This window comes from Cygnus atratus, chromosome 2, assembly GCF_013377495.2.
Source record: "Cygnus atratus isolate AKBS03 ecotype Queensland, Australia chromosome 2, CAtr_DNAZoo_HiC_assembly, whole genome shotgun sequence".
Lineage (NCBI taxonomy): Eukaryota > Metazoa > Chordata > Aves > Anseriformes > Anatidae > Cygnus > Cygnus atratus.
The window spans coordinates 46808550-46830676 of NC_066363.1; the positions used below are offsets into that span (position 1 = coordinate 46808550).

At 41.1% G+C, this 22127-nt stretch overlaps 2 protein-coding genes across 2 annotated transcripts in view; one reads left to right on the forward strand and one right to left on the reverse strand.

Moving 5' to 3' along the window:
- The window catches only part of KIAA1143 (KIAA1143 ortholog), a 273363-nt gene that overhangs the window by 140308 nt on the left and 110928 nt on the right, over nt 1-22127 (forward strand). The gene's annotated exons all lie outside the window — the stretch shown is intronic.
- On the reverse strand, nt 722-22104 carry EXOSC7 (exosome component 7). Its single transcript, XM_035549838.2, has 8 exons — nt 21999-22104; nt 19398-19499; nt 18606-18700; nt 15038-15203; nt 10684-10754; nt 4873-4996; nt 3796-3951; nt 722-858 (listed from the first exon to the last, which is right to left on the reverse strand). The coding sequence occupies exons 1-8, from the start codon at nt 22053-22055 to the stop codon at nt 754-756; spliced, it is 876 nt and encodes a 291-aa protein (XP_035405731.1). The 5' UTR covers nt 22056-22104; the 3' UTR covers nt 722-753.

Consider the following 22127-nt stretch of genomic DNA (forward strand, 5'->3'; position numbering starts at 1 on the left):
CCCAGCACAGCACGTAGAGGATCTTTACTGAAAGCCATTATTCTTTTTCAGCTGAACTACCAAACTCAGCAAAATTAACTTATTTTCCCTTCTACCCTAGTCATGCCCCTCCTCCTTAGCCACTGTAAGAGGTTTCAGCTAGGCTACTGTATCTGTTCGGAAAAGGGACAGAGAGAGCTCTATTAAACAAAGACATTTTGGTTTAAAATATGATTTATAAACTTGGGGCCATGCTGTATTTATAGTAAAATCTAACTGCATTTTATTCAAAGAAAAGTAAGATAATTTGAAGGAAGACTTCCAGTAAGTGCTGCTTTCTTCCTCCCATTAAGAAGAATTATCTGGATGATGAACAAAAGTGTTTCAGAGACCCAAAATCTGGCTTGTGCTGTACCAAGGACTCCCCCATATACGTTCTAAAGGACAGCAGCTGGCCCGCAGAAGTGGAACACATGCAAACAGAATTAAGTGAAACCCACACCCGTCACTCTTTAAAACAGACTTGAGCATTTCTCAGGCAATTCCACCAATTGCTGCTGGTGTGCCTCCTAGGTGCAGGCAGTTACCCATATGGAGAACGACCCATATTTTCTCATTGACATTTAACTACAGCTTTCTTTCAGCTTAGTAACATTTTAAAAGCTTTTAGCTGGAAGAGTGTATGTACTGCAACAAGAAATATCCCTTTTCTATATACAAACTGACACAATTGCACAATCAGTTAAAAAACAGTTTTGAGCATTTAATAAAAACTCATCCTAGAAATCCAACTTTCTGCCGTGTGGTCCCCAAACTTTCTTCTTCATCCAAAATCTTCTGAAGGGATATGTGCAATGACTTTCCTACTCTCTTTCCTGTCTGCAAAGTAAAGAAAGCAAAACAAGTCTGAGACATATGCTTATTAACAGGAAGACAACTCTCATGGATCACTTTCTTTTGACAAATATTTTCCCTTTAATGATTAATATATACCAGCTGGTGTAATAAAAACATGTTTTTAATTAAGAAAAATAATGGTGGTGAAAGTTTCATCTTAATTTGATTAAGTTTTGGAAAAAACTATGCATAAAGGCAGCGCTCCAATTCATCAGAGAAGCATTCCATGATCATCAGCACCCGATCCATGCAACGCTGGATCACTCAAGGGTACAAATTAAATCCACATCAGGTACAAACACACATTCAAATCAGCCAACACATGCAATACGAAGCGGTATGCTTTCTGCATAACACACTACATGTAGCCAGAGGTTTTGGTCCAGTATTAAAAGCCCCAAATGCACATCAGCTGCATCACCAAAGCAATTTGTGGGCCAGATTCTTCATCATGCTGCACAATTCTGTACTGTCTAAGGGCCTTGAAGGAGTCAGCAGAAGGCTTTCTATGCAGAAATAAACTCCAGCAGTGGAAAACCACCGGGGTTAGCTCTGATACCAGCCCCCACTCTCCCCACAGGCACAAGTGTACTGCAGAAGCTGCAGGAATGAGGAGCATTGGGCAGTGCTGAAATAAAGATCTTAAAGAAGCAGTGACCATTAGCGTTCTCCTGGGGTTCCTCTTAGACAACCTGAAATACCAACCCCATACACAGCTGAACAGAGCCCACCGGTCCCTAAATAGCCAAAGCCAGGCTGTATTAAACTGAGTTTATCAGTTCCTGATCTCTGCAATGAAGCCTATGCCTGCCATAGAGCTGAAAAAGCACAAAGTTCTCTTTCATTTGCTGGTGACAATTCCCAACGCTGTGGGTGCACAAACCTTAACGTAAGGTACATTTCTGACTGAAGAACCAGGTGACAGAACATGGTCCGTAATACCAAAGCAGATCTGGGATGAGCTCTGCGGCAGCAAGGTGGCTGTCAATCCTAAACAGTAAGAGTCATGCTAAAGAGAAGACAGCACGCAAGAATTGCTACTGCTCTGCACTGGGACAAAGACCACAGCAGCACTCCAGAGTCCAGAGGGGTGATGTACTTTGCTCACTCTTCTCCTCAAATGTAGGATAATATCACCCACACCTGGTCAAAGTGAACAGGAACTCTGCAAAGCTCTGGTGTTGATAAAACACACAATACTGTGGCCATCCTATGCCTGCTTGCCTCCCTTATGGACCATAAACTCAGCAAAAAGCCTAACGCTGACAGCTTCCCAAAACTTCCCCATGCAACTTCCTTCCTAAGAGACATGTCCTAGGTACATCTGTTCTCTGCCAGGCAGGGAAAGTTGAACACACCTTCTGACCTGCTGTTAAAACTCACTAGGGACAGGAAGTGTCAAGGAAGGATTATGCAGCTCCTTCGCTGGACATTCCCAGTCCCCTCCTCTTTTTTTTTTTATTTATTTTTATTTTTTCCCTTGGTACTCTGAGACTGCCTCAAACATAGCAGCCTGATTAAACAAACCAGAACCTCTCACCTCCCAGAAAACATATTTGTTTCTTCTCATCAGTTTTCTCCCTCACACCCTCCAACTGCTCACCACTCAAGAGAAAAGACTTCTTCCAAAGCAAGTGAGAGCACAATTCACCAGGCGTTCAGCTTAAGCTTTAACTCCTTTTTACCAACATGAAGGGACAAGGAGCTCTTAAGTAGAGTAAGACAGTTGGAAGGTTTCCAAACACATCTCCTCAGGGCTTAGGTAAGCACTGGATAGTCTCAAGCACGGCCCGATAGTAGACGATACAATGGAACCACCGAAGTTCATTTCCTAGTTAGGGCTCAATGTAGAGCAAAGTTGGTGATCAATGTTTTCTGCATTTGGACATCAGAAAACTTGCATGGGGGCTGCCTTCTACCATAAGCCTGTAGCTGACTTAAACACCCATCTCTCTGTAGCAGCCCTATACCCAAAACTTGAAGTCTTGTGACATTTAGTTAGAATTGGACTCAAAATCCATCCAGGAAGACACATCAGATGTCCATACAACGTTTGGTTTCTTTACAATGCCAGATTAAAGATAAACCCTGTGCACATCTACCCAGCCAACAAGGGGGTTAAGTGACCTCCCTGGATGCAAATAGGCAGACCACTGGTACCGCCACGATCAGCACTCTGGACTGACATCACGATGCACTGAACTTCCATCCATATGTATTCGGCATGTAATTTCCACTTGAGACCAACTGCTTTCAAACTTGGCTCCAACTTCTGCATTCCTCACTTCCACTTTAGCCATGCTAAAATTAGTTCTGGATCTCTAGGAAATGGAGCCGGTTTTAAGTATTTAATTTTCATTCTGACTCAAAAGTTCAAAACTCATTTCTGTCTGATGCTCAAGGCCAAATCCAGGCATGAGAATTTATATGGGAAGACAGTTTCAAGAAAAGCCTAAAGAAAAGTTTAAAATGGAATTCTCATGTGGATGTGAAAAACACCCTGATAATGGTACTTCCATGGAGTAGGGGCAGATCAAAAACTCAATAAAGGAGCCAAGAAAAAACAACAGTAAAGCAAGAACAGAAGCTTATGACAAAACAAATGAGTTGTGCTAGAAGAGAACACCACGTACCAGCCCTTCAAACTACTACCTCTACTTCTGTGGAGACATTACCATGTTAGAGGTTTCACTCTAAATGTGAGTACAATACATTTCAGGGATATTAAACTTTTAGATAACTTCCACTCATACGAGATTCTGTTTCAAAGGAACTGTCTGTGACCTTCAACAGGTCCCTTATTCACCTAATAAAAGCAACAAGGTCTCTGCTTTTAATGTCCTTACTCTAGCTTCTCATATACTCAAGTTCCAGTTCATCCATTATCATCCAAGATAGTAACTGCTCAAAACTCCTTACCTCCATCATTTCAAAAATGCTCTCAGGATCAAGGCTACCTTTCCCTATTTTCTTCATGCAAGTTAGGGCACCCTTACTGGTCACAGCAATAAGCAGGCTGGCCAAAGAACAGGCTTCTTCCTGAAGGGTAGCATCCACCACATGCCTATATCCAATCTGTAAGTTAATGACAAAACAACGTATTAGTTTGCAGTTGTCCAGGTTCTTTATTAAAAAATTTAACTGTACGGGTAGCTCAGTTAGTTGTCTACAGCCTCCCATCCTAATCTCATGTAATCTTTGGTAGAGTTTAGAGACTGAGTTGATAGTACAGTACTTCAACAGCTTCTGACCCCAAATCTCATGTACACACATAACAGAAGTGAGATAAGCACATCTCTACTTCAACTTGTTTTCCTCCCTGACCATCCTTTCACTTACATGAAACTCCATATTTTCCTTTCACCTCACCTCCAAGGACTGGCTCCCCTACCACCCAGGTGAAAATAATCTTGGTGCTTAGGTGAGGTCCCACTTCAGTGATGGACTTCTGTTTATGCTACTTGCTTAAAGAATATGTCAAACTTCCCAGTAACCAAGCAAATCACTAACAGATGCTATGGAAAACACATCATCCAGGAAAACAACTGTTAGTTGAGTGCTACATATGGAAAAGAAAAGCAAAAACCCACTTGAAAGGACAGTATTACCCCCATGAAAACAGAATTCTGTCCCCAGCAACAAACTCCAGGCAGACCACTCAACTTTTGAGCCTTGCAACGATGCCCATTTGTTTTAACATATTGGAGTATCTACTGCTCTGGATGTTGAGCAATGAGTAGCTGAAAAATAAAAGATTTCTCCTTGCATGATAGTTTACAAGAATGCATTGAAGGGAAATCTCTAAGTTGGAGGTGGAAAAAATGCCTTATTCAGTAAAAGCTTCCCCTTAATCAGAGTAATTCCAAGGATGAACAAATGCATACAGAGTGACCACTTCTGCAGCACAAGTTTTTTCTCTAGGGAAAAACAAACAGTGGGTGAAGTTAACAGAAACTGAAGTCTCCAGGTAGAAGGTCAGAAATTTGCCAGGCTTACTTTGCTTAACGTGACAATGCAGGGCACATCATCCACGTTAAGTCGAATACAATCATAAGGGTCATCAGAGAGCTCAATTTCTTTAGAGCCTTCTTCATCCTCCAGAACACGCACTTTGGGTATTCTGCAGAAACAAAAGCGTGTGCGAAATCATTGTCAGAACAGATAATGAGTACAGGCGTCATACAGACTCGACTCCAAGAAGTGCCCTTTCCTCTAAATGAGGCTACATGTTTAGAAAAGAGATCCAGAATGTTATCAGAGTATTAACAACTCACTCACTGAAAAAAAAATCTTTAGTAAGAAGATATTCAGGATAAGACTGTGTGTATCATTCAAACTATTAGTATTTAATCTAATTTCTACACTAATACATGAGGAGAGATTCAGTGCTGTCTTTTAGAATTTGCACATTTGAATTCTGAACCATTCTTTGCACATCTGCCTGGCAAAGCAGGAGAGAAATTGCCAAGACTGAACGAGTTCATATTGTGGCACCCGACCTCGCACACAAACTTTAAGTTGTCAGAATTACAGCAATTGCATTGCCCAGGAAAGCCATGACATCAGTAGAAAATATAAACAGTTCAAGAAAGAATGACATCAGCTAAGGAGAGGTGGGGAAAGGGATGACAGTAAAATCCTCTCTCTTTAGCAGGTTGAGAAGACTGACAAGATCTTCTCATTCTTTAAGAAGCAAGAAGACTCTACTGCTCTAAGGATAAATATACAAAAGCGATGGCCACAGATAAACACTCACGTAGGAGTCCAAGAAACGCTTTCTTCTTAATTGTGAATAACAAGATTTCTCACAAATGAGCTAAAAAGGCTCCTTATCAGTGGTATGCACAAAGTATTTGTTATAGCCATTTAATGGGAGTTTCAGAGTATAATCTAATGCAGCTTTCTTAGCGTAATGAATAAAATCATTTAAAATAACTTAGTAGAAGGTGGTATAGAAGGGCTTGGGTTGGAAGGAACCTTAAAGATCATCTAGTTCCAACCCTCCAAATTCTCAAAAACTTCAGCATCTTCAATACCCCTCATTTATTCAGGTGTCCACTGAAATGGAGCACTGACTGAAAGACTTCGCTTTGCTGGCCAGCAAAACCCCCACACAGCCCAGCTAAACTGCTCCCATTTTCACATGCTTGCACGTGAAAACAAAATATTTCAAGATATCCCTGGAAAGCTAACTTCAGTAGCCATGTGGAACGTACCCGCAGTCTGTTTTTATGTTAGCACTTTTACAGTAGCATTGTTTGTCATGGTTAGACTCCTGATGTTACATTCTTTAATGCATTCTGTACCAAATCTCTTTTAAAGGAAGAGATAGAGACTGACTTTTTTTCCAGGAAAGCAAAGTGATTTTTGTTGTTCTCTAGACAAATGTTTTAGTTACTCGTGGCTAGGAATCTGAGAGCCAAGTACTTCATAACAGCTAACTCTGCTTTAGTAAGATTTCTTACAAGAATGAGCCATGCTAAAACTAAAACTTTCAGTAAGCAGACAACTACGATGTGTACTTTTTCAGGAAATTCAACTCAAAATGCTTTGCAGTTATGTAACAACCCAGTGGAAATGCATCAAAGCCTATTTTCAAACTAAAAATATTCCATTAAAAATTGATGGAATAAAATCACAAGGTGCCTATTCCTCGAGCTACACAGGACAATGGACAACACTGGACATCAGCCTAGACAAGAAGTTTACATGCCAAAACAGTGTTTAAAAAAGAAGGAAGATCAAAAAAAACAGTCTAAGATTGATTAAGCAATTTTAACTCCATCCTAAAATAGCTACGAAGCCACAGCAATGTCTGGTCTGCAACAAGAAGCCGACAGAATTAATACCTGAAAATCCCTGCAAGGAGCTGTATTGGCCAAGAACAGACAAGACAGACAGATGAATTAGAAATACTGCAAAGGCAAAGAGAGCACTGATCTCAAGCAAGCATCACAGTAGGAGGGAAAAAAGGTATACACACACAAAAACTAAGGATCCAAATGGGCATAGAGAGTGTTTGTAACACAAAGAGAATTCCCAGAAAATTTGATATTTCCTCTCCCAGCTTATGAAGATTTATCTTAAGAACTAGCTGTACATGTTTACTTTGTAACTTTTATTCTTCTGTTTTGATTCCTGTAAGTAATCAGCGCAGAAATCTGTACAGCAGGACTTAGTCACATAATGAACAATGCTCTTGTCTGCGTGCCGGAGACCCAGATTTAACAACTGCAAAACCTGTTCTACCCTCGCATGCAGGCATCAGTTCTGCCCCTACCACCCTGCCCAGCAAAAAATAATTAAAAAAAGCAGGACATCTACAAGGCTACTGTGTTATAAACTCTGTAGCTTTTGTCATGTGCCTAGTTTTTGTTGCCTCAGTTGCAATGAGGCACATTCCACAAGACTGGGTTTAATGCTGAGTCCTGACATGGTGGCTACTTGCACATTTTGCAATATCTACTTCAATCATGGATAAATCCGGCCTTAAGCACTTCGGAGACACGGTTAAGAATAAAGTTAGGTATCAGCTATCTTTCACACATGATCTTGATTTAGTTTTTAGAACACAATGAACAATGCAAAACTCCAAGGAGTAAATATTCCCCCACGACAGTCATATTGTCATTGTTCCATGCCTGAAGGGGATACAGCGAGTCAGGCCAGACATAAAAAGGATTGAAATCCCATAATTCTTGCACAAAATTCCTGATGTTACTACTATGGATTTACTTAGCCCTAAAGAAAAGTGTGCCATAGCTATTATAAACAAAATAAATGGTTAGGAGCAAGATTTTAAGGATGAAGCTGAGCTTTTCAAATGCCTATCTGAACATCTGAACAAACTGTGGCTTCAAAGAAGAAAACAGCAGCCTGAGCTTCCTGCTCTTGGTTTTAAGGCTGAAGTCAAAGGCAAACAAAGATCTGAGAACACTTGCAACAAAAACCTGTAAACAGATTATGAAAGGCAAGTAAGACTCAATGAGGGACACGTATGTCTAGCGAAGTTCAAAACACTTAATCTGAAGTGATCTTCAAATTGACATCTTGTCTTACTCAGACATCAATATTTCAAGGAGACTGGGCTGCTACTCTAAACAACCTTTGTATCAATCCAAAGAAAATTCAGTATATATGGAGGGAAAGAGGAAAGAATAGCAGATAAGGACAACAGCTTTTCACTTTGTATTTCAGCTCTGACTTTCGGAGCTCTGATTAGATGAGATGTACTCGTGTTCCCTGCACAAGTCAATAGACAGGGTTTTCACAGGTCAAAATCAGCATGCTTTGTGTCGTGTCATATTGTACCACGTTTTGGTCGGATATCCTACTTCTACAAGACTGAGGATGACTGCCCACAGATTGTATGAAGGATACAGTTTCCAGAACAATGAAAACAAAGCAGAATCATCAAAACAATTACACCCTCCATGCTGTCCATTTTCATTTATTTTTTATTATTTTTATATGATGTTCTCTCTTTACTCAAAACTAGAACTACAGTTGAAATAAGAAAAAAGGCCATTATCCTGCAAATAAAGCAAGCATCTTGGATCTGCAGAACAACCCACATGGGAGCAACTGTTTTAACTACACAACTTTCTCATCCTGGAAGCCCCCACATGGAGACATAGGCGTTTCTTCCCTTTAGTGTACTGTCAAGTCTTTGTGAGCTATTACATTTGTGACAGTATTTCTTAATGCTGCAAAAACAATCTACAGTTAAAAGGTACCACTGAGAGCTTGATTAAGATGGAAAATTTCTCAGCCACGTATACAAGTCGCAGTCTCAGATTGGCTCTCCCCTCCTGCCAACTTTAAAGTGTGTATAACATGATACATTGCCTCCGTCTTCAAAAGCTTAATTTCTTCTTCTTGTGGGTACTTTTCCAGTTCTAGTACTGTGCACTGGTTCCCTGATGAATAAACAAGAACTATGCCACTGACTTCAGCAGATCTCTGATTTACAGAGAAAACAATTTGAGATCTACTTTAAAGCATTTGTGCCTGTAAGACTCAAATTTTTGCACCTCTTCCAGCTTTTTTTGCTATGTAAGATTTTTTAAGCAAAGCCATTCACTAGTTTCTTTCTCCAGAGTGGTACAAAACTCTATATTCCCTTTCATCTATAGATAATGAAGATAAAAATTAGAAAAATATTTAATATTATTGAATGCATTCAAAAAGCATTTGTATCAATGATTCTACTAGATTTTAGATTTCCATTCTTTGAACTAAAATGCATGGGTGTCCTGGTTTCAGCTAGGATAGAGTTAATTTTCCTCCTAGTAGCTGGTATGGTGCCATGTTTTGGATTTAGGATGACAATAATGTTGATAACAAATTTATGTTTTAGTTGTTGCAGAGCAGTGCTTACAGTAAGCCCAGGACATTTCAGCTTCTTGTGCTGCCCGCCAGTGAGGAGTCTGGGGGTGCACAAGAAGCTGAGAGGGGACAGAACCAGGACAGCTGTCCCAAACTGGCCAAAGGGGTATTCCATACCTTGTGGTGTCATGATGAACAATTAATATGGGGTGGCTGGCCAGGGTGGGAGGGACTGCTGCTCAGGGACAGGCAGCAGTCAGTGGGTGGTGAGCAATTGCATTGTGCATCACCTACTTTGTGCATATTATTATTATTACCATTATTATTTCTCTTCCTTTTCTATCCTATTAAATTGTCTTTATCTCAACCCGCAAGCTTTTACTTTTTTCCCCCCACAATTGTCTCCCCACTGTGTGTGTGTGTGTGTGTGTGTGTGTGTGTGTGAGCAAACAGCTGCATGGTGCTGAGCTGCCTGCCACAACAGTCCTTTTGGCACCCAACGTGAGACTTGAAAGGGTTGAGATAATGACAGATCTGACTATAGCGTGTTAAAACAAAATTGTTATAAGCATTAGATCAGTTTAATCACAGTGTTGCTAATCACAATGCTGATTTTTTTGATCTCCAGTCTGCTGTGCCTGTTTTCTGAACTGTGCTATCGAGCACATTACTTACTGTGTGTGTTCCCTCTCGTGCTGTTTATCATTTCTGGGGGCTGGTTTAAGGTTATTATTTTGCTGTACTGTGTAACACTGGCTTATGATGTGATAAAATGAGACTAATTTGGTATTTGTACAGAGCATTGCCGTCACCTCCATACTTCAGAAACCGTATCTCAGAAACTATTAATAATTACACCTTTTACCTTTTCTCCTCTGGAAGCCAATCGGGGGCAGGGGAGAAAGAGGGGATACTTTTCCCCACTTCTTCACACTCCCTCTCTTCTTCACCTTCCCCTTCTCCTCCAGCCTAGTTACCATAGCTCTCTAGTTATCACAGGTCTTCAAAACTTTGAATATCATTGGGATGTTCAAACCAGCACATTCCTATTGTTATGTCTCCTGAATGCGTTTCAGGTTTTGTTTAAAGGTTAAACAACTAATTAAGAATGCCATCCAGAGATCTGGACATCAGTAAATACTTTGTATTTTAAACTCACATGGCATCAACACAAAGGCCTCCAACTACTTGCAACAAAACCATATGGTCAATACATTTTTCTTCTGGATCTGGCTACAGAAGAAGAGTTATATTGAGAGCCCCGTTGTGCATATAATGCAACACAACACTGGATTATTAGAAACATGTAAAGACATTAGCTCACGTCACATGCTTGCAAACAGACCATCTTTTATCCAAATTTAAGTTGCCTTACATTTTTCTTACTCAAATATATTAAGCATAAAGATGCCTAGCTCACAGAAAGTATTTCTCTTCCCATGCCACTTCCACTCACATGAAAGAAGAGCTGTGCTTTACCTTGTGTTAAAGAGAGCTGCCTTCACCGCAATAGAGATTGCATCAAAGAGGTTCCCACCACACTCCAATAACTGGGGAGGAAAAGAAGAATCTCTTTAAAAGGTACTAAACTAATTTTTCTTTAAGTCAAGTCTTTATTTTACTTAAACTTACCTGAAAAAGCACAAAATTAAGAACAAGAATAGGTTAAAAACTTGTCTTTAAAGCCTATCTATGAAAAATAAACTCCAAATACAAAACTAAGATTTCAGTTGACTGTATTATGCATGAAAAATAGAAGAGTTAAAGCACTTCATAATAAAATTAATAACATCTAGTAATAGAAGCTGAAATGAAATCGCTGTTCTTCTCATGTTAAATCTCTGAACTAGACTATGAACAGAATATTTCTGATAATACTCAGCACATTTGTTCTTTCATGTTAAAACAAGACAAACGATCTTCTATACTTTATTTCAATGGGGAGTCTTTTTAAAATAGTTTTCAAACAAGCAATGCCAATTCTCACCCAGAACATTGTATGAAATATTATATAATACAGTTATAAAGGAAGCTAATTACACAAAGTATAGTTTCAAAGGTACATCTTGGTTTATCCTCTATTCTTTATGGAAAAGGAGTCATCTACGAGTTTCTCTTGTAGATGAAAAAGATCTAAGGAAATCCTGATTTCAAAGTCTACTTGTTGATAATACTATCACTTGAATCAAAGCCTATGGAGGGAACCTAGCTTAGTTTCTTCCCACTGAGATCAGGAGAACAACCAAATAGAAGATCAACACTGCACACAATATAAAAAGGCAGGGCTCCCGTAACCACTACTGCTCACAGGCTGACAGACAACTCAGATGTATTTGGTGCCAGCCTAGTGATAGTTCTCTGACAAGCTCCATCCTTAGCTTGTCCTCAGCCAGCACTGTTCTACGAACACACACATCCCCAACAAGCACTGGAAACTACACCGATAAGAACATATGTATGCTTCTCCGTTACATCCATCTATGCTGGACAATGAGAGCAAAACAAGTTTTACAACACTGATTGTATTGATTGTTCCTCAAAATTTATTTAAGAAGGAGATAAACTCCCACGCTAGGAACAAATCATAAATCAGATATTCTAGAAAGACAGCTTATTTTTATGAAGACAAACTGAATTGTGTAAAAGGAATGACAAAAGTTGGGAGATAAAGCTAATACAAAGGTGATCAAATTATTTCTTTCCAAACAGCTGCTGGATACAGAGAGGTTAACTTGCCACTTTCAGTCATTATTGGATTTTACTGGATAACACAATAAGCTCACAATACCTTTGTTATTAAAACACAATAATGGGATGTGCCTGTACTGTTGCCAGGGTTATGTTCAGGCTGCTTTTCTAAAGCCTTATCTATATTACAGTGGCACCTACAGGCTAGGAACAAAGCCTGTATCAAGCACAGTACAACAATTCCTCCAAATATAAATGAAGGCTGAAGCATGTTGTGCAGAGATTCCCCCGCACCCACTCCATTTTTACTTTTCAGGGGTTTCGTTTGTTTTGTTTTTAAAGGATTGAAGAAAGTCTGCTCAACTGTGAGTTTTTGGAACAGATTTGTAAGTTGTTGGCTTTCTTTCCTCCTAACAGTGCTGAGGCAAGGGATAGAAAAGAGGAAGGAATCCTCTGAAGGATGCTCAGCAGTGAACCAGCAGAATTTCAACAGAACCTAATGCACCCGCCCTAACACCCAAGCACACAATGTAGCGTGATGAGGTAGGGAATGAAAAGAGATCGCACAACTTCAGTTCTCCTTGCTCAGTATGGCAGGCTGCTGGTGCGAACTATGGGAAGGAGGCTATGCAAGTACCAAAAACAACCCCCTAAAAAACTCCTAAAAGCTTATTTCAGATATCAGTAACTTGGAAGGGGAGAAAAAAAAGACAGAAAGAGATGGTGAGAACAGGCTATAGCTTTGCAGTACTGTGTAACTCACACTTCCAAAGAGTAGCTCATGAATGCAAACATCTACTGTTATTAAGAATGCGTGTATTTTGAAAGGTCAAAGTACGTTTTATTGACCTTTAATTCACGTGTGTGCAGAATCGTGGTGGTAGGCAGTCTGCATCTTCACAGTGTGTCTGGTTGAAGTTTCCTTTTTCCCCTGTCTGACTATACACAATTGTAGCTCTTCTCAACTACACTGACCACCAGAAAAATCAAATATGAGAGATGTTTTCAATCTACAAGCCGCATGACTGTGCAAAATATCACTATTTTCTCTTTTGAGCTTGCGTATCTCAAATTTTATTTACACACAGGAGCTCAATATAGATGCTTTGATCAATGTGTGCACGGCTAAATCGCATAGCAACAGAGCACCTCCAGCTTCATAACTCTTTTTAGGGGTTCTTGTCTGTCAGAATAAGAGGCTTGGAAACAAGAACTTCTCCATCTGCCCACAAGGTACCAGTATTTTGAAACTTAAGACAGATTTATGACTTATTTTCCCTCCTACTTAGCTATGTAACACAAACACTTCCATGAATTCTGAAGTACAACATTATCCAAAGGACTCTCAACAGTCAGTTATTAGATATAGAACCTGCCTCCCTCAAAAGATGAATACTAAGACAAAATATTTTATATTAGCACAAGTGTCACACTTCTACCATCAAAATAGAGCTCTAGAGCAATCACTCAGCAAGAAGAGCTTCATGAAAACCTGTAGGTATCAAGCGCCTACATCAAGTATAAACTATCATAAATGTGATCTGTACATCTTCTACTTGGAAAAGGAATTAGTACAAATACCTCACAAATGTTAAAATACAGATGCTGGGGGCAGGGGGGGGAATGGAAGAGTTATGTTAAAAGTATCTGTTTTATCTAACCCAGCAGCTCTTCAATTGCTCTCAGAAAAAAATCTGCAGGTGACATCATCAACTTCTGAGTCCTAGTTATGAACCTACAACAGATTCTTTGCTGATACTGTAAACACAGCTAAATAAAACATAACGCGTACCATAGGTCTCGCTGTTCTGATACAACTAGTAGCATGTAAACACCAAGGCTATTTTCCTCTGTAGCTATGGAAAATCAATAGATTTGTCCAGGACAAATCAGATAACGACCAGTTATATTTCACACAACAGTTACACAGAACTTTATCTGCAGCAGTCAGCTTTATTAAAAGTCCTTAGTTTATGCTGCAGAAACGGTATGTTGCTTAAATAAGCACTGCATTTAATATTCTGTACCTCTGCTTGTAATAACCTAGCAACTCAAGGTCATGGTGTGATTTCTCAGAACTAGCACTTCATCCTCTATAAACTGTGCCAAGCTCCAATAAGCTGGTGACTAGGATTGTTAACGCACTCAGCAGTGGTACACATCTGATCATGCTGTATATTTGGACTGTCACGTTAAGTACCATGCCTATTGTAACTAGGCTAACGTATTGCTCTTTAAAAACTTAATGGACTCATTTTTACATTTAAGTCTCAGTCTACATGTTCCTGTTTTGTTTAATAAAACCCTGTGTTTTTTTTGTTTTGTTTTGTTTTTCTTTGGCAATACAGCTTAACATTTAGTAAATCATTTCATAGACATTGATTCCAGTGAGTAGTATCTCTCAACATGTTTTCAGTTACACATTTGACAAATGGAAACTCAAATTTGGACCAGTAAGAGTTGGAAACAGAGCTCAGAAGAGTCTGACTTACAGACTTCAATTAAATTCCCATGACAGAGCACTGTAAATACAGCATTGTTTGGAAACTGAGCTGCTGCATGCACAAGATTTACATGCACAAAACTCAGTTTCCATTTTTTATTGGGCACAAACATTCAGTTTCTCTTCTACATTCAACACATGTATACAACTTCCATCAAATATTGCCTAGGCCAAATGTAACTTTTGCTAGAAAAGTTTCTGCATTACTTCATTGACTTAGTACTGATTATAGCACAAAGAAGTAGACAGTAGGGACAGTTATGTTAGGGCTAACATACATCCGTGCTCAATTACGTTTATTTGAATGATACATTCACTTGGAAAAAAAGTTCAGCTGTCTTGAACTGCAATTTCCTTGTGCATGTAAGATTACTGATTTTTATGGGAGACAGATTTGGAGTATTCAGTGCTTTATTAGCTCTGCAGTGGAGCAGCACCACCCAGAAGAGTAGAAAAAGAGTAAGCAAGAAGTAGTGATTAACTATGATAGATAGATTCACAAGAAAATGGCCATCCATGCTGTGAAGTATGATGTCACATTATGAGAAGCATTTTTATATGAAAATACACATGGCTATGCTCAGTCACCCAGTGCCTTGAAAACCTCCTCGAATTCTTAATAGTTTTCGTTTCCTTACTTACCAATACATCAACATAGAGAACCCAGCAGTGCTCTCTAGGATTAATACAAAGAGATTTCAGGTCTACACTCCCTTCACTGCTAAATATTCTGTAGAGTGTATTTGCTATCTCTGTGCCAAGTTCTTCTCCTCCCCGGCCTTCAAATTCAGGAGTAGCATTTGCAGAACTAGATAAAGAAAGGAGAAAAAAAATACTTTCACTTCTGAACCTGCCAATATCCAAAGCACATTTCTTAAACATAAAGTACGAGAAACATCCCGAGGGATTTATTTGTACAAGAATAAGCACATCATCTGTGAAGAAATGATTCCCATTTTGCATAAGAAAATGTTTTAATGCAGATAATATACCTATATTTTGTTACTAAGTGATACTAATTAAATTCCACTACTATCTTCAGTTCCTAAGACAATATTAAAGCTGGTGAATTTTCCCTGGGACTAGCTCTTTAGTATTCTCATCTTCTATCACCTCAATCCTTTCAAGAAAAAGAAGTGAGAGAAAATCGTACTAAGTTCAGAGTGGCTAACAAGGCAGCCTGTTAGAGATGAATGTGAAATTAATAAGGTAAGAGAGTTAGGTAAGAAGGTAATTAATAAGGTAAGAAGAGAAAGATGTGACACTGAGACCAGTAGAATACGCAGAATTGACACGACTGCCTGGCCTTAATTGGTAATTTCTTTTGGTGAGTGTACTCTCTGCTACCAAGGCACTTACAGACAGCAGCTCATTACTTTCAGCAACTGCTGCTTTTGGATAGGAACAACCAAAGAGCATTTTTTCCAAAAGGGAACAGACAAAAAAGTGTGTGGTCTTCATTTCCGCGATTCCAACACAGGAAACTTTGATTATGAGGTCATGCAATAAGTGCTTGGGTGCTGGGACCTTGTTCACAGCCAAGTGGAAAACAACAACCCCATGAAGCTCCAAATCACAATGAAATAGAGCAGAAATGCCCAGAGATGAGCACACAGCAAAATAAACGAATACTCTGAACCTAACCCCCTACTGCAGAGAGAGGGCAAGAGCATTTTCAAGAAGTAGACCTGTGGCAAACGTGGCAGATCTAGTTTTTAAATAAACTAATCAGATCTCCCCCAAACTCATTTCTCTTAACAGAACATGGGAAGGGAGGGGATCCCATAGGAGTAGTTTGTTGATACGTTCAAAATCTGTTAAAGCAAAACCTTGAACCCTACTTGGCTGGGTACCTCTCAGTGACAATTTCTCATGTACATTTTGCATTGATACAATGATAAAAATCCTCAGCTTTCTTCCAACACCAATGCCACAGGAACATGAACATACAGCAGAAAATACACTCTTGGAACAGAATCACTTCACCTTTAAAAAAACCAAACAACTAAAGACCACGTTATCTACTTATGACTTCGAACATCAAGTGAGCTGTGTCAACAAGACTGCAGAGCCTGTAAGGAAAATCCTTGCCATACAGTAATTCTCCCAACTTGTTCTTTGGCAGAACTGACGATAATTCAGAATGCCCCAAAGAGCTACTGGATTTTATAGGAGTTATTTGCCATTTCTATAAATAGACAGCACTATACACACTGAAAAGGTAAATATTACTGCCAGTCAAGCACCGACCTGTGCTTCCAGACCACATTTACCACATGAGTAAGCACTGCAAGCGTGACACTATTATTTGCAGTTGCATTAATATTAGACGCTGATTTTAGAAGATAGGGCCCTATCTAAGTATAACTAATTCTGGGAATATAGCCAAGTCAGGCCTTTAGGCTGTACTAAAGGAGCACTTATTCACAGAATCTGTTGTTTGCAGGTTAACTAGACCATTCGGTTTAAGCTGTTCTGTTTAAAGTATGGTTATGCAAGCATTATGCTTCCTATGATAAACTGAAAAAAAATATACGAACCTCAATCTATACCTCATTATTTTTAAGCACCCAATTCCACCAAATGCTGTAGCTTTTAACTATGAATGGCTGCTTTCTTTGACAGTAAGAAGAACATAGGACCTAACTGGAAAATAATTGCAGGTTTGACTGCATCTTAATTCCAACACTATTTTTAACACTTCGGTTCCTTACAATCAAAGTGAAGTAAAGAAATAACGTTGGCTGGGTACTAATACAATAACTATTCGGTAAACACTGCCACCCAACGCTCACAGAATACTGCAGCAATTTTCACTGGGTAAAATCTGAAAGAGGATTGCCAAGCACGCAAATAAATGAAAAAGCCAAAAAGCTTGTTTTATGAAACACAGAAAGAACTTAGTAGTGGCCAGGGTGAGCAAAGGGAATTTCTACTCCCAAACAGAACATAGTTTTTGAAGACTTTCAAAACTATTTCAGTGTCACATCACACAACAATCAAAAATCCTTTTAAAGCACAAACACGCTTCCGCCACAGATACCTGCTTTCAAAATCCCTTGCTTTTACCAGTAAAGTCCTTTCTTTCACAGTAAATACTTCCCTTGTTGTTCAATGGAAAATAAACACTTGCTGCTCAAGCCCTTAAAAAACTATCATCTACAACATAAGTAATTGTAATGGAGATAATTAAACAAAAGACCATCTCTGAGGCCAAACCAGATATATACGTTGTAACAACTTGTGCTGTCTGCACTTTACAATTACTCAAAGGCTAACTTAAAATCAAATTGGTTTTCAACTCCCAGTTGAGTTTAACACAAAATACGTAGTTAGCATACAGATTTCCACTGCACTGAAAACAAAAGATTAACTGGATTTTCCACAGTAAGCTCACAGCTTCTTTCCTGGTCTACAAAGACTTGATTACAGAGAGGATATTCTTCACTTAGAGCTGTATTTACTTTATTAGTTTAAACACCACAAAAGCCAAGTAGAACCCCTAAGAACTTCGCCACACAACGTGGCGTATCAAATTGTGCTCAGTTACTACCACCCAGTGGCAGCCTGGAAAAGCATCAGAGTACTGAGGGCATCTCATTTCCCTATAGGGGGAACAAGCTGCTCTCACTTCACATTTTGTCTTGTGGATCTTCCTTGAAGCCAGAAGTCACCTCTCCCTCCTAGCACAAGCATGGGGGCAGTGACTACCCTTCTCTAAAATTTAGGCTTTTGGTCTATGTTCTTAAAGAAAGTGAGGACTGCATATTTCTAGAACTGACAAGATCCATTAATATTGCTACGCATCTCCCTCCCAACCCCATCCTTGGAATACTTCATTTCTGAAAAATATTTTCTATATTCAAACACTGTAACAAAAAAGGCAGCTGACATTATAGTCATGAAGTCATGTTAAACAGACGTAACCGAACCATTATTCTTTCCCAGCTGTAGTGATGCTGTGCAATTTGGGATTGTTTTATTTAACCTGGTTCTTTAACTCCTACTGTTTTGCTTATTTTGGTTTTGCAGAACGAGCAAGAAGTTTCTAAACATTCACCATTGTTAAAACAGTGAAATAAATTGTTAGAATTATTCAGACCCTAGCAGCAGGTTAGTGCAATGAAGGTACAAATTTCAGAAGAACGTTATTTGGAATAAACGACTAATGAGATTTTAGGTCTATTACCTTTTCTTCTAGTATACTAACCAGTCAACAAAGAATTCCAGATAACCTTCATCTGGTTTCTCCAGCTTCGGTGTCCCCATTTCAGCTTTTACGCCTACCAAGATATCAGTGTGTCCCTGTTAAAACAGAAACGTATCACACACAACTAGAACCATATTCACAAGACTGTGTAATTTAGATGCCTACAGCAAGCTGACATTTCCACCTAGAAAGATTAGCGACAATAACTATCACAGCACACTTGAAATCAGGTTAGTGGTTGTTTTTTGTTTTTTTTTTTTTAAAGGAAAGGCTTTAGAAGAAGAACATTATGCCTAGGTAACTTCTTCACACATTTACCATACGTATCAGGTTTCTCTACATTTAGAAGACACTCTTATATCCAAGACTTGTTATCATTCTTGTTCTGGGAACAGCTACATCTGCAGAACCTTTATAATACTTCAAAAAATCTATTTATTTTCTTTACATCAACAGATGCCAGAAATAGCTTTGCTTTGCTGTAAAGGCACAGAACTGTGACTTTTTCACAGCAAGTCACTTTCCTGTGACAACAGTGGTTCCGTTTTTCCAAAATTAAATAGCAGATTAGTTCAGATTGAAGGCCTTCCAGGTACTCCACAAGAAATCTAGCTCCAGTGGGTTAAGCTGGCCTGAATGACTTATATATCCTGTCATTATTTCCCTAACCCACCGTTGCAGTTAGTGTTGTGCATGTGACACACACAGACATCTACAGACTGCAATGGCTTATCTTAAAAGAAGTCCAGTAAGCCAGCAGCTTCATCAGCAGTGTACAAGAAATTCACCTACCAGCTTCACTCTCGCAGACCCACTTGTGTTTGACACAACATCTGTTTCTACTTCTGCACACCTGTAATCTTCGCAGCCACGGCCATCTACACGCAGGTCCTCCTAAGTACGACAACCAATGTGTTTTGCTTAAGGGAAGCACCAATGCAAAGTGAAAATAAGAATTTGTGGTTTTAAAAGTTTCCTTTTCCCATGCCAACCACAGCAGTGAAGATGAATATAAAATTAATGGCTCCTAGTTTCATCACCAACTTCCACGTACAAGAGTAAGGGAACCAGCTGCACTTCTCCGTTCACCTCTCATCCGTCTAGAGCTTGCAACAAGCGCTCTGCGTGCAGACCTCAACTCTTGCACTAAGTCCCCCTGGTTTCAACAGAAAGTGTCAAGGTCTTGGCTTTAAAAGGTACATTACCTAACACAACACAGGTCTTCATTGCAATGCCCGACTTTTCTACCTTTTAGGTATGTAATTAGGACCCAACAGACAAAAATGCCCACCAGCCTTCAAAATGTTTTTGTCTGTTTGCATTTCAAACACACATTGATTTGCACTCCTCAGATGCTACAAAGCTCGTCCCCATAAAAGCACAGTTTTCTCCACTGTAAAATACAGAGTCACAGAACGGCTGACATTGGAAGGGAGCCCTGAATATCATCCAGTCCAACCCCCCTGCCAAGCAGGATCACCCAGAGCACGTTGTGCAGGATGGCATCCAGATGGGTTTTGAATATCTCCAGAGAAGGAGACTCCACAGCCTCTCTGGGCAACCTGTGCCAGTGCTCCGTCACCCTCACAGTAGAGAAGTGCCCTCTCGTATCCAGTCGGCACCTCCTGTGCTTCAGTTGGTGCCTGTTGCCTCTCGTCCTGTCACTGGGCACAATTGAAGAGAGACCGGCTCCATCCTCTCGGCACCCTCCCCTCAGATATTTATAGACATTAATGAGGTCTCCCCTCAGTCTTCTCTTCTCCAGGCTAAACAGGCCCAGTTCCCTCAGCCTGTCCTCATATGACAGGTGCTCCTCTCATCATCTTCGTAGCCCTCCTCTGGACTCGCTCCAGCCAGTTCCCTCTTGTACTGGAGAGCCCAGAACTGGACACAATAGTCCAGGTGTGGCCTCACCAGGGCTGAGTAGAGGGGGAGGATCACCTCCCTTGACCTGCTGGCAGCACTCTTCTGAATGCAGCCCAGGATACCGTTGGCCTTCTTGGCCACCAGGGCACATTGCTGCCTCGTGGTCAGCCTGCTGTCCACCAGGACTCCCAGGTCCCTTTCTGCAGAGCTGCTTTCCTGCGTGTTAGCCCAGCCTGCACTGGTGCTTGGGGTTATTCCTCCTGAGGTGCAGGACCCTGCAGTTGCCCTTGTTGAACCTCATGAGGTTCCTCTCAGCCCAGCCCTCCAGCCTGTCGAGGTCCCTCTGAATGGCAGCACAGCCCTCTGGTATCAGCCACTCCTCTGAGCTTTGTGTCATCAGCAAAACTGATGAGGGTGCACTCCACTCCATCGTCCAGCTAGTGGTAGGAATAAGCTGAACAAGACTGGACTGACCCCTGGGGGACGCTGCTAGCTACGGGCCTCCAAAAATGCTAGCTGCAGGCCTCCAACTAGACTCCGCACCCGCCACTAAGCACAACCCTCTGAGCTCTGCCGTCCAGCCAGTTATCAATCCCCTTCACTGTCCACTCATCTGGGCCACACTTCCTGAGCTTGTCTATGAGGATGTTACGGGAGACAGTGTCAAAAGCCTTACTGAAGTCAAGGTAGACCACATCCACTGCTCTCCCCTCATCTACCCAGCTAGTCATCTCATCATAGAAGGATATCAGATTGGTTAAGCCCCTTGGTGAATCCATGCTGACTATTCCTGATCACCTTCTTATCCTCCACAAGCCTAGAAATGACCTCCAGGATGAGCTGCTCCATCCCCTTTCCATGGATGAGGCTGACTGCTCTGTTGTTGCCTGGGTCCTCCTTCTTGCCCTTTTTGAAGGCTAGCATGACATTGGCTTTCTTCCAGTCCTTTCAGGCACTTCTCCTGCTCTCCACGACCTACAGTTTATCTGGTTTGCAGAAAGCACAGTCCTCTCTGCCTGTCCTTCACTATTCCTCTCCAAACTAAAAAAGGGGAGATCTAGATTAGATGTTCAGAAGAGATTCTTTACCACGAGGGCGGTGAGGCAGTAGAACAGGTTGCCCAGAGAAGCCCGGTCCCTGGAAGTGTTCAAGGCCGGGCTGAATGGGGCCTGGGCAACCTGGTCCGGTGGGAGGTGCCCCTGCCACGGCAGGGGGTTGGCATCGAATGACCTTAGAGGTCCCTTCCAACCCACCACACCAGGCTGCCCAAAGCCCCATCCGGCCTGGCCTTGAGCAGGGATGGGGCACCCACAGCTTCCCCGTGCAGCCGGTGCCGGCGCCTCACCGCCCTCGGAGCGAAGCATTCCTCCCGAACACCTCGCTTCTACGCCCGGAGCTTGGAATTATCTGCGTCTTCTCTGCCCAGCAGGGCACCTCCCGGCGGCCTGACTCCCTCCGCGAGGTCACCCCGGCCCCCAGCGCCACGCAGCGAAGCCCGGTGCCCGGGAGACCCCCGCGGGGCGGTACCTGCACGCCGTGCACGATGTACAGCTTCTCCGCCTCGCTCAGCCTCACCGCCGCCATCACCACCCCGCCTCCGCCTCCGCCTCCGCCTCCGCCACCGCCCCGCTGCTTCCGCTTCCGCCCCCCGCGCGC

Bases quoted from the DNA above. Each gene is read 5' to 3' on its own strand.
- EXOSC7 (XM_035549838.2), bottom strand. From the start codon at position 22,055: ATGGCGGCGGTGAGGCTGAGCGAGGCGGAGAAGCTGTACATCGTGCAC. The intron at 19,500-21,998 runs GTACCGCCCCGC...TGTCGTACTTAG, and splicing joins ACATCGTGCACGGCGTGCAG to GAGGACCTGCGTGTAGATGG. The intron at 15,204-18,605 runs GTTAGTATACTA...TTCTTTATCTAG, and splicing joins CTGGAATTCTTTGTTGACTG to TTCTGCAAATGCTACTCCTG.